Here is a 12,951-nt window from a genome sequence, read left to right as displayed (position 1 = left end):
AGCCCTCATACCGCCCTGTACGTGGAATATAAAAAAAAGTTATAGGGGTCAGAAGATGACAATTTTAAACGTATAAATTTTCCTGCATGTAGTTATGATTTTTTCCAGAAGTACGACAAAATCAAACCTATATAAGTAGGGTATCATTTTAACCGTATGGACCTACAGAATAATAAGGTGTAATTTTTACCGAAATATTCACTACGTAGAAACGGAAGCCCCCAAAAGTTACAAAACGGCGTATTTTTTTCAATTATGTCGCACAACGATTTTTTTTTTCCGTTTCACCGTAGATTTTTGGCCAAAATGACTGACGTCATTACAAAGTAGAATTGGTGGCGCAAAAAATAAGCAATCATATGGATTTTTAGGTGCAAAATTGAAAGTTATGTTTTTTTAAAGGCAAGGAGCAAAAAAACGAAGATGCAAAAACGGAAAAAACACTGGTCCTTAAGGGGTTAATGGGGTCTGCAGCAGATTTCCACTGCAGAAATTCTGCCACAGAGCTCCAAATTTTCAATAAAATCTGCCTGAGTGAACAAGCATTAAAGAGGTTATCCAGCATTAGAAAAAACATACTGCATCACATTTATTTGCAGGTTGGGTGTGGTTTTGCAGCTCAGTTCTATTGAAGTGAATGGAGCCAAGTTGTAATACCACACCCAACCTGCAATCAGGCATGTTTTTTAAAAAAGAAATTAGCTCTGTTTTCCCATTACTCAACAACCCCACTAGTGACTACATTTGGTCCATAGTTTTTTTTTTTTTTTTTTTTTTTAATAAGACTCAAGAGAATAGGCCTTTGTGACCCTTCAAAAAATAAAATTACATATAGCTGTTATTGAACCTTAAAAGGGTGCCTCTCATTGTAATTTGTTTTATGAAGAAAAAAAAAAATGAAAAGCTCAATTGAAAAGGAGAGGGTGGCAGTTGCTGAATTCTTAATGCTTTATTGTAAGGCTGTTGCCTTATTGCGCCCCTGTTGTATGTGTCGGTTACACAATAAAGAAGAATTCAGCTTTTAGTGGGTGCTGCACTTTCCTATTGACAAAGTATGAGGTAGACCCTACTACAAACGGTCTGATCTGATTTCCCCTGGCTGCAGATTTAGTCTCTCTTGGCCCGACTTGTCTTCTTCAGCTGTCAGATCATACTATTCATGAAGAAAAGCCCTACAAAATGTGTAGCATTTTCTTTAATGTTTTAGGAACAATTCTGGAAATAAGCCAAGACAAAAGTATTAAGAAAAAAAAAAAACATTTATATTTTCAAGTGAAATAAAATCTGCAGGAAGCACAGCAGCAACAGAAAGATAATGTAAGATTATTTACAACTCAGCTGCACAATCATAAAAACAGATTGGACCCTACAGACATCACAATGGATCTCATCCTCCTCAGTAACTTCACTTTCCTTCCACCAATAAATGATCCTTCATCTTTAAATAAAGAACATAATGCCCTCATACAGAGCAAGATAAGAAAAACACAAGAGGAGACTTGTAAAGCACCACATCTAATGGTGTCCGCATGTGGCTCTATGTAGTGTCCTAGAGGTAGCAACAACAAAAAATTTAATAAAAAAACCTAGCCGTGTAAGGCTTTATTTCGATTTAAAACATTAGAAGGTTGCAAGGTTTAAAATTCCAGTGGTCTAAATTTTGGCCTAAAGTTCAACAATGGATAAGAGATGATTAATAGAACAAATCATATCAGAGACACTATTAGAAGACACGGTATTATACTGGGAATTCATACAGAGCCCATCTTACCAGCTGCTGCCAGTGTATTATGGAATGCAGGAAATCCTTTGTAATTATAACTAAACAGATGGAAGGATTTGCATTGGTCGGGGATATACATGCAGCTATGCTACTGGTTGTTTGAAGCAAATAGAAAAAGTCCTTCTCGTAGTGATATAGTGTCCTGAAGGCTTCTCTGGAAAGGCTGAAGGTGGAACAATGTTCCCCAGGTAAGGTAAAGCCTTTCTGCTATTTATCCAAACCCCTAATTCCCCATCCCACCCAAAAAAGTCAAATAAAAAAAATTAAGGTGCAACAAATAGGATATGACACAATGTTGATAAACATCCTTCCACAAGGCTGTGTGGGCCTCACCTTCCACTATGCCATCACTTACTACAGTAACCCTCTCTAATGCTTGTTCCTCAATGTAAACATTACCCTGCAAATATTAGAGGGAAATTGCAGCCTTGCTGTCTCTATACTGCCCCCTCTGCTCCTTACGGTTAACAGGATTATTTATACATTAAAAAAAAAAAAGAGCAATTAACCCCTTAGCAGCTACAGAGTCCTGCAATACAGCCCCTGGCAGTGAAGGGGTTAACATTGGGCAGCAGTAAACATTAGCAGGTGGTTTGAAAATAGTCGAATCATCATATTCAGCACTGCTTCTTAAGGCAGCAAGGATTTTGTCCACAGGTTGCAATTTCTTCGTCCCACGCCGTTAAAAGGTTACTTGGTATTCTGGCCACCAAAGGAGAGAGAGGGGGGGGGGGGGGAGGGGGAGGTCTAGGTAGGCTCACGAGAAGCTCTGGATGGGATGACTGACTCTCATACATGCCCAGTAAATTGCACGGCCCAAACAGATGAGTGTGAAAAGCAGCAGCAATGCCCAGGAGGCGTAGATTCCACCATATTGACGTGCCAATGCCCATGTGCCTGCCTGAAAGACAGATGACATTCTTCTGTAAATATATTTCTGCTTGTTAGGGCTCATTCACATCATGAATTAGGAATACAGCAGCTGGATTCAGCAGGAGAATTTTAAAACCGTCCGCTGCCATATCCCCACCGAACCCGTGCCATACCCCATTCATTTAAATGAGCCAGATGGAGTCAGCTAGTGAATACAGTGGCTTATTATTGGACCGTATCAGTTTTTAGTCCGGCAACAAAGCCAGATACGGGAATACGGCAGTGGCCAATTTTCAATCTCCCGCCAGATCCGGCTGCCGTATCCCCAAAATGTGATGTGAATGCACCCTTACTGGTATTTTATCATCTTTAACGACTGTATGTATGAACTCACCACAAGTCCAGCTGCAGCTACAGCAAATAAAAAGCCCATCAGAAAGCAGCAAACACATTTCTTTCTTGGGTACCTCAGTCCAATAGAGGAACTGCAGGATGAATAAAAAGTTTAATTGTTGAGATGGTTATGGCTAAGAGTATGGTATTTGTACTAAAATGTGCCAACACCACAACCACTTGCCAAAAATAAACACAACACTATATTATATATTTATATAATCACTCCAAAATGTTTATTTATTAACTCATGTCACAGCAAGGTTTCAGTTCTTCAATAAAACCCATTTTCAAGATTAATAATGCAGCCATTTCAGTAACTTTTTACTCTTTTATATACTTACACTTTCCGGCAGTGTGGGCAGCGTGCCAAGGTCCGGTCTGAAAAATCTGTCCACTACGAGAGGGAGACATAAGCATTCATTGTAAAATAATAAACATTACATTACATTACATTTTTAAAACAGGGATCAATTTATGTAGGCGGGCAGGGACCTAAAAATGTAGCCGACAATAATAAAAATGTAGTGTGTGTGTGTGTGTGTGTTTTTCACTTTCTCTTTATTTTTTACATTTTTAGGTAGTACTACTACTCCCAGCATGGAAAACGCTTCCATGATGGGAGTAGTAGTACCTGTACTAATTGACAGATCACCCGTTGCGATCGTCCTGTATAATGTATAGATGCGTCCGGCCGCTCTTCTATGTATATATACATACCAATTGGTTCCAGCCAATCACAGCCCTCTGTGGGAAATATGCATAGGTGTATATAAACGGCAGTGCAGGGGACCATAGAAGAGTGTCCGGCCGCATTTATACATTGTACAGGAGGATCACAGAGGGTGTCCGGAGTGACATCCACTGTGATCTTTCCTTAACTGCAGGTACTACTGCTCCCAACATTGAGCACACTCTGCTCCATGCTGGGAGCTGTAGTACCTGCATTAATAGACAGATCTCAACAGGTGTAAGAAATTACACTCGCTGTGATCTGTCTTAATGCAGGTACTACAGCTCCCAGCATGGAGCAGCATGTTCTCCATGTTGTGAGTAGTAGTCCCTGCAGGTAAGAACAGATCACAGCGGGTATCACTACTGACACCCACTGTGATCGTCCTGTCTATAGCAGAGATGGAGCTTCTTTCTATTGTGCTCGCATCTCTGCACTATACTCTGGCTGGCCACTCACTCATTCATATTTCCCTCAGAAAGCTGTGATTGGCTACAACCACTCTGCTATATTATGGACGATCGGATTGGGTGTCACAACTGACACCCGGGGCGATATGTCTATAAGTACAGGTACTACTACTCCCATCATGGAACAGTCTGTTCCATGCTGAGAGTAGTAGTACTACCTAAAAAAAAAAAAAAGAGAAAAAAAGTGAAACACACACTAAATTAAAAGTTAAAATTTTGTTATAAAATAAATTAATTTTTTCGTTAAATAAAAACATTTCCATCACTACTGCATCTTTTTTTTTTCCACACCTAATGAAAAAACGCCAGATGCAGGAAATTGCACTGTTTTTTCAGGCATTTTTTCTTCCAGTGTGAACAACTTCCTATTGGGAGAACAAAGAGCCAGGTATAAGGGGGAGCAGGGCAGCTGTTAACCCTCACCATGCCTATGCTGGGAGGGAAATATAATGTTTCACTGGAGTGGCCCATTAAAGCAAGTTGGTCTAATCTTAGACTAGACAGCATAGGGGCAACAAACAGCCTGAGCCACTGTGATAAATCTGGAGCATACCTGAACTCTCTTACCTAATCCCACCCTAGCTGCTTTAAAGGGAATCTGTCCTCAGCATGGGCTTGTAGTGCTGATGACAGTGGTACTTACCATTTAAAGATCTGTGACTTTTTTTCATCTGTTCTTTTTCTTCTTATGCAAATGAGGCAGCTTAGTGCATGAGGGGTGTTTCCAAGCCCCTAGTGCACAGTGACATCTGGCCTGGATCTTTATAGTAAACACCCTTCTGGGGCGATACTCCTCCTCCCCTGTGAAATCTCTTACAAACTTTGGCCACGGCTGCACATGCACTATCACTGCTGACTGGAGATAGGAAGGAGGGGAGGACATTTACTATGAAGATCCAGGATGGATGCCACGGTGCATGCACCAAGCTACCTTATTTGCATAAGAAGAAAATTAACAATTAGGGTAGGGTCACACAAATCCGCCGATGACCGACCCTATAGTGCAGTGGTCTTCAACCTGCGGACCTCCAGATGTTGCAGGTTGAAGACCACTGCTATAGTGTGTCTCCTGCTGTGCCTGCTTTGTTTGCTCATAGCAGCAATCCGCCGCTATAAGCAGACAGACAGGGATGTGCAAGTCACTACTCACAGGCATCGCTTCCCCTGCTACCTGAGCTAGGCCCAGAGCAGCCGCGGTGTCTGAGTACAATGCGCGCAGCAACTCGAACGCCCGTCTGACAAAGCAGGCATAGCAGAAGGCACACTATAGGGTTGGTCATCGGCGGATTCACAGAGTAAAATATGCTGTGGATCCATTAGGTGTAACCCTACCCTAACAAGAAAAAAAACCACGGATCTTCAAACTGTCATCAGCGTCACCCACACTACAAGCCTATACTTGTAGTATACTCTTTAAAGGGTACGTTCACATGTACACAGATTTGATGCACAGTATTTTCTGCTGTAGGTGTCAATGTAAAATAAATGAGCACAGCTTCTAACCTTCAGTTACAAATCCTGCGCATCAAATCTGCACAGGATCCTGTACATGTGAACGTACCCTAAGGCTGGGTTCACACTACGATTTGAACTACGGTTCCCGTATACGGCTGGGAGGAGGGGTGGGTGGGGCTTAATCACGGCGCCTGCACTCAGCCGTATAGGGAAACCGTAGTTAATGCATGTTTATGAGCCGACCGGAGTGAACCGCAGCCTCTGGTCGACCACGTTTTTGCCTGCGGTCGGGAAACCGCATACGGCCGAAAAAGCAGCCGACCGGAGGCTGCGGTTCACTCCGGTCGGCTCATAGACATACAGTGCAGGCGCCACGATTAAGCCCCGCCCCCTCCTCCCAGCCGTATACGGGAACCGTAGTTCAAATCGTAGTGTGAACCCAGCCTAAGAGAGCAGGCAGTCATAAGTACATGCTAAAGTCCATGGGGGAGATTTACCAAAACCTGTGTAGAGGACAAGTTGACCAGTTGCCCATAGCAACCAATCACATAATTTCTTTTATATTTCAGAGGCCATTTCAAAAATGAAAGTAATCTGATTGGTTGCTATGGGCAACTGGTCAACTTTTCCTCTACACAGGTTTTGATAAATCTCCCCCCATGTGTTCCTATATAGAGCACACTGTGTAGCCCCAGCCTATAATGAATGTGACAAGACAACAATACTAAGGAAGGGAATGTATCATTGCTATACACCAGAAAACTGGTATAAAAAGTCACATTAGTTTTTCAGGCCAGTTGTCAAGCATTGATACATCCTCCCTAAAAATACAAGAAATTCTGACAATACCAGAAAGTTGTTCTTGCAGTGTCCACAAATGACTCGGACTCCAACAGGCTGTGGTTCTGGGCTCAAGGGTCCAGCGTGCACAGGACCCAGGTTAATGATTCTTTTGCTGGTGGGTAAAGACACAAACCTGTTACTCACATATTGAGGAATAGCTTAAAGGGGTACTCCACTGGCCAGCGTTCGGAAGTAAATGTTCTGAACACAGTTTTCCCGCTGTGGGGGTTGGCCATGCCCCTCGTGACGTCACAACCACGCCCCCTCAATGCAAGTCTATGGGAAGGGACGTGACATCACCAGGAGCGTGGCCAACCCCCGCAGCAAGAAAACTGCATTCAGAACATTTACTTCCGAATGCTGGCCAGTGGAGTACCCCTTTAAGGTCAGCACATGACCACTCGCTGTTCACAAAGCTCTTACCAGTATGGTCTTGGACAGGCTATCCTCTGGGAGGTGACCTTACAGATCAGCAAGCAATTGCAAGGACAGCGCACATACTTCTTCCCCTGGGGGGCATTCTTTATGGGCTGTAGGAATAAACAAATACATGTATCTCCATTAAATAGCTGCCTTAGGGTATATTCTACTGCAGTGGGGTTTGCTACCTATTGCTGTGGACTCCATGAAATCAATGGGTAGCAACAAAATCTGCAGAGGGAAATCCACTTCAGAATTTCTGAGCGGGAATACCTGCAGCAGATTAATCATTTCTCATTTGTTACAACAAACAAGTGACACCCTCAATTAGACCTGCAACGATTAATCAAGAAAGGTTGACAATGGAAATGCTTGTTGAGGGGGTGCAGCCTCGGTCGTCAGGGGGAGTGGCCTAGTAACAGTATACCTACTGTTGTTCCCCTCTGGTGCCTTTTTGAAGATGCTGCTGGCCTGCAACATCTGCGGCCTACCTCCAGCACTGAGATGGCGGTCTGGAGTGCAGTCCAGAAGCCGGTGCCGCCTCCCTGTCCTGACAAGGCGGGAGGCCCCCTGTCCATAGATTAACCCTTCAGGTGCTTTCCCCTTTTCTCCCCTCAACCCTTCAGTTACTGTCCCTTTGCTTTTACCCTCTGTTAACCCTTCAGGTGCTGTCCCCCCTCTTTTCCCAGTTAACTCTTCACAATGCAGTCCCCACTTTCTCCAGTGTTAATTCTTCCCCGGTCCCCTAATCCCTTCGATTAATCGAACAAATAATCAGCCAACTAATTGATTTTTACAAATAATTGTCAGTTGCAGCCCTACCCTCAATACCCACTGTTCAGTTTCTCCAACTTACCGTGGCCTCATTGCAGACTCCACATTTCACTACGTGTTGGTGCATCTTTCCTTCCACATTGATGAGTGACTGGCAGACCCTGCATGTTATCATGGGGGCAGAACCACTTTCTGGACTAGTCAGTGGAGAGTAGGGTGGGGGGTCTTCACCAGGTAACACCGAGCCACCCACTGGAAAAACCTGGAAGCCTGAACAGCATAAAAGACCAGAATGAAAAACAAATATTTTACAGCAACAACAAAAGAGCTGCGAGAGAAGCTATGTTTAACTAGCAATCCATCTATCCTGATAAGAGTCATTGAGATAAGTGACCTGGAGAATGTGATCTCTAGTCATCAATTCCATTTCACCTCTTATCCCTTATGTTATTTTACACACACATTAAAGGAGTTCTGGAGTGAAAAATAAACTTTGGATAGGGGATAAGTTATAGATCGTGGGGGATCTGAGCACTGGGCCCCCCCCCCCCACGAGAACTCCTGAACAGGGCCCCGGCATTCTGCTTGAAGGGGACGTGTACAGAGAGAGATGTGTAAAGATACATGGAGGGGGGTGTCAGCCGCAGCTTCCTGCTGAGGTCAGAACGGCCGCTTCAGGCAGACTGCCGGGGCCCCGTTCAGGAGATCGTGAGGGATCTCAGCGCTCAGATGCCCCGCGATCTATAGCTTACCCCCTATCCTTTAGATCCCATTGGTGCACAGGGGGTGGTTGTCCCAACCTCACTCATCTCCTGTAGCCCTGCCAGACCACAGAGCCTGAGCTGTCCCTCAACAGTGCATGGAGCCAAGAACACCTGGGATTGTCACATGGTTCTACATCATTAATGTGAAGCGACTCAGTAGTCCAGTGGGGCTAAAAGAGGAGATGGGAGAGGTCCAAAAGACAACAGCCAGTGCACCAATGGGACTGGAAGCGTACAGGAGATAGGTCAGATTTTTACAGGGATGTGGGAATCCTATCGCCCGACGCCCGGGACAAGTACTTTTGGGCGCCGGGCAGCCCGGGGTCACTGCTCAGAGAACCCACCCCGTGCCCCAGTCTGTCCTCCTTCACACACAGAAATCCTCCCCGTTCAGTCTGTCCTCCTCACACACAGCAGTCATTATGGAGGTCAGTAGCTGTGCACAGACGTACTCTCTCTCCTCCCCCGTGTTTTCCCCGTGCAAACTTGCAGCCTCTCCGTGGTAGATGAGGTCCTGAGGAGACAGTTCAGGGGGAGGGGGATGGAGCTGTGTTCGTCCTCGCTCTCCCCCTGCTTCTTGTGTACTGTAGAAGCTGGTGAGTGTGAAGCTCAGGTGAGGAGGCCGAGCATGCAGGCGGCGGGAAGGGTTGTATATGTATGTAATGTATAATTAGGGGGGGGTGTACGTATGATGTGTTCATATGTATGGTGTATTGTTTGAGTGTGTGTGTGATGTGTGTATGATGTCTGTGTGTGTGTGTGTGATTGTGTATGATGTCTGTATGTGTGTATGTAATGTATGATGGGGAAGCAGCGGCAGGTGTATGTATGTATGTCATGTATAATATAGGGGGGCAGTGGCCGGTGTATGTCTATGTATGGTGTGTGTGTGTGTGTGTGTGTTATGTATAATATAGGGGGCAGTGGCTGGTGTATGTATGATGTGTCTATGTATGTATATGCTGTATAATATACGGGCAGTGGCCGGTGTATGTATGATGTATGTATATAATGTATAATATAGGGGGCAGTGGCCGGTGTATGTATGATGTATGTATATAATGTATAATATAGGGGGCAGTGGCCGATGTATGTATGTTTTGTACAGGGGCGGACTGACAAGTGCTGCTGCCAGTTGTGCTATCTAATTTTATTTTTAGAGGCTTCTGGCCACCCGCACTAAATTTCACCCCCAGTATCCCACCCCCTTCATACTCGCCCGACGACCAAGCGCCCCACGGATGCACGCAAACACGCCCGAACCAAAACTACAACTCCCAGCATGTTACACCATAATCTAAACTGCAGAACTATAAGGTGTAACATGCTGGGAGTTGTAGTATTGGTTCGGGTCAGCTGCAGAGCCATAGGCTGTATCAGGGCATGCTGGGTGTTGTAGTTACTAACTGCAATTCCCAGTATTCCCTGACACAGACTATGGCTCTGCAGCTGACACGAACCAAAACTACAACTCCCAGCATGTTACACAATAACCTTAACTGTACTACTATACGGTGCAAAATGCTGCAACACCCACACAACCAGAGGCTGTATCAGGGCATGCTGGGTATTGTAGTTATCTAGTAACTAAATGCAACTTCCAGCATTTTCTGACACATAAATTAGAGTAAATAAAATGCAGCACATAAACTGGAGAAGCAGAACCCCCCCCCCCCTGCCCCCCAGTAACACAGCGGCGTTCACTGTTATCCAATCAAAAGACTCCGTGTATAAGTCCCTATGAAAACTGAAAAAGAGTGATTAAAATATTTTAAAAAGTGCATATATATGTGAATAAGCCCCTTTCCTAAAAAAACTTCTGATAATAAATGGTTACGATAAAAACTACAGATCCCGGCACATAAGATTACCCTCATACATCCCTGTATATGGAAAAATTGGAGTTATGGGGGTCAGATGGGGGGGGGCTTGCCTCGGGTGTAAAAGGATGTAGCTACAGCTCTCCGGCCGCTAATATCCTGGCATGCTGCGATCACCGTGGCCGCTATTAAACCATTAGATAACCACTGTCTAAGTTGACAGCATTGTCTAAAGGGATCTTATATCCATCTTATATCCATCCGGGCATGCTGGGGGTTGTAGTTTTGCAACAGCTGGAGGCACATCAGTAGGGAAACACTGCTATATACAGACAATAAGCTGCTATAGCTGTAGGATCCACCAGGATTTTGAATCGTACTATTTTGGTTGAAATTATTTCATCTACCAGGACAAGTGGATTTTCTTGAGGGACAAGTAGATTGTGTTCCACTTTAGTCCCTTGGACAAGTAGTTTTTATTTTCAAAATTTCCACACCCCTGTTTTTTTTTTTTTTACCAGTGGCAGGGAAGTCACTTACTCTTTAAACAAAAGGGACTCTGCTAGTGGATTCCGCCGAAAGAATGAACATTTTAATTTTCCACCTCTGAAATACTGCAGTCTGATTGGGTCAGTGGAAGACCCATTCACAACAACGTTAAGGTTCATACAGCGGAATTCCTCAGCGCAATTCCGCACACGGAGATTCCGTAGTATGAGGAAACCCTAAGTTGAAGTTGTATTAGGCGTTCAGGCGGCGTGTGTGTATCTGTGGCGTTCAGGCGGCGTGTGTGTATCTGTGGCGTTCAGGCGGCGTGTGTGTATCTGTGGCGTTCAGGCGGCGTGTGTGTATCTGTGGCGTTCAGGCGGCGTGTGTGTATCTGTGGCGTTCAGGCGGCGTGTGTGTATCTGTGGCGTTCAGGCGGCGTGTGTGTATCTGTGGCGTTCAGGCGGCGTGTGTGTATCTGTGGCGTTCAGGCGGCGTGTGTGTATCTGTGGCGTTCAGGCGGCGTGTGTGTATCTGTGGCGTTCAGACGGCGTGTGTGTATCTGTGGCGTTCAGACGGCGTGTGTGTATCTGTGGCGTTCAGACGGCGTGTGTGTATCTGTGGCGTTCAGGCGGCGTGTGTGTATCTGTGGCGTTCAGGCGGCGTGTGTGTATCTGTGGCGTTCAGGCGGCGTGTGTGTATCTGTGGCGTTCAGGCGGCGTGTGTGTATCTGTGGCGTTCAGACGGCGTGTGTGTATCTGTGGCGTTCAGACGGCGTGTGTGTATCTGTGGCGTTCAGACGGCGTGTGTGTATCTGTGGCGTTCAGACGGCGTGTGTGTATCTGTGGCGTTCAGACGGCGTGTGTGTATCTGTGGCGTTCAGACGGCGTGTGTGTATCTGTGGCATTCAGACGGCGTGTGTGTATCTGTGGCGTTCAGACGGCGTGTGTGTATCTGTGGCGTTCAGACGGCGTGTATCTGTGGCCTAGTAAGGATGGGAATAACAAAATCCTGGTGGATCCTACAGCTATAGCAGCTTATTGTCTGTATATAGCAGTGTTTCCCTACTGATGTGCCTCCAGCTGTTGCAAACTTCCAGCTGTTGCAAAACTACAACCCCCAGCCTTCGGCTGTCCGGGCATGCTGGGAGTTGTAGTTTTGCAACAGCTGGAGGCGCACTGGTTAGGAAACACTGCTATATAGTGAAGACATAAGGCCTTACACCCATTGCCCATTACTTTGCCACATCTATATATATATATTGTCAACAGATACTGTACATACAAATCCTCTCCCGTTCTCACTGGATTCCGCAACCTCCACGTACCAGATGCCTTGTTCCTAAATGGAGATAAGCTGAACAGGCCTGCCCAGTGTAGTACGCTGGCACTTCATAGCTTGATATAGGTGTGCCCATCACTACATGATATATATGTGATAGTGATCATACAGACAATGACACCTCCACATATACTATTACAGAGCAGGGCTGGGGCCGTATCCCTGAACACAATGCAGCCATTTCCTAGCTGTACTACAATGCCCAGCAGACAGGCCATGCTGGGAGTTGTAGTTTTTCATGAAGATGCACAGCCACAGGTGATAGGGAGTGGGGGCCAGTTGTATGGATTGCGGGATCCATGCCATCATGTGTGCCAGCCCAGAAGGTGGCCACGCCCCAGGCTGGATATGCCCACAGCGGCTGTCACGTTCTCCCCAGTTCTTCTCTCAGCCAATCAGATACACGCACACAGGTTCATGCATGGGCTGATCGCAAAGTGGGCGGGGCTCAGGGGCTTACTAATAAACAAATCAGCGGGGGGCGGAGCCTTACCTTGCGGCTTGTTGCTGGGGGCGGGGCCAGGACCACCGTACGGAGGAGCAGAAGGAAGTGTACTACCCGGCGAAGGGGCTCCAGGACCCACCGAGGCTCCCATGCTTCCTCCGTCCCCGAGATCGGAGAGGAGAGGGGAGCGCTCTCCATCCGCCATGTCCCTGGCTCCCACCTAGTACCGGCACACACGGTTCCTGCTGCTGCTTCTCCCGTCTGCTGACGCACCTCGCACTGCGGCTGCGCGGGACGCATGCGCTGTAGTCTGGGGAGGGGGAATTACCAAGACGCTTGCGTACTACACAG

The 12,951-nt window shown here is 46.0% G+C and overlaps 1 protein-coding gene across 1 annotated transcript; it reads right to left on the bottom strand.

Annotated features, from left to right (window-relative positions):
• Positions 1 to 929: 929 nt before the first annotated feature.
• PIP4P1 (phosphatidylinositol-4,5-bisphosphate 4-phosphatase 1) lies at positions 930 to 12,939 on the bottom strand. Its single transcript, XM_056528433.1, has 7 exons — positions 12,649 to 12,939; positions 7,827 to 8,014; positions 6,974 to 7,080; positions 6,557 to 6,662; positions 3,394 to 3,446; positions 3,051 to 3,141; positions 930 to 2,684 (listed from the first exon to the last, which is right to left on the bottom strand). The coding sequence occupies exons 1-7, from the start codon at positions 12,803 to 12,805 to the stop codon at positions 2,541 to 2,543; spliced, it is 846 nt and encodes a 281-aa protein (XP_056384408.1). The 5' UTR covers positions 12,806 to 12,939; the 3' UTR covers positions 930 to 2,540.
• Positions 12,940 to 12,951: the final 12 nt, after the last annotated feature.

The sequence above is a fragment of the Hyla sarda genome, chromosome 1 (assembly GCF_029499605.1).
Source record: "Hyla sarda isolate aHylSar1 chromosome 1, aHylSar1.hap1, whole genome shotgun sequence".
In the NCBI taxonomy this organism is placed as follows: Eukaryota; Metazoa; Chordata; class Amphibia; order Anura; family Hylidae; genus Hyla; species Hyla sarda.
The sequence above is the reverse complement of the archived record's forward strand: the minus strand, read 5'-3'. Positions and strand labels throughout refer to the sequence as shown.

What these genes read in the sequence shown, in the direction of transcription:
- PIP4P1 (XM_056528433.1), bottom strand. Translation starts at nt 12,805, where the DNA reads ATGGCGGATGGAGAGCGCTCCCCTCTCCTCTCCGATCTCGGGGACGGA. An exon ending in GCCTGTCCAAGACCATACTG is followed by an intron (nt 6,663 to 6,973) that starts GTAAGAGCTTTG and finishes TTTACCCACCAG; the next exon opens with CAAAAGAATCATTAACCTGG. An exon ending in TAGCTGCAGCTGGACTTGTG is followed by an intron (nt 2,685 to 3,050) that starts GTGAGTTCATAC and finishes TCTGTCTTTCAG; the next exon opens with GCAGGCACATGGGCATTGGC.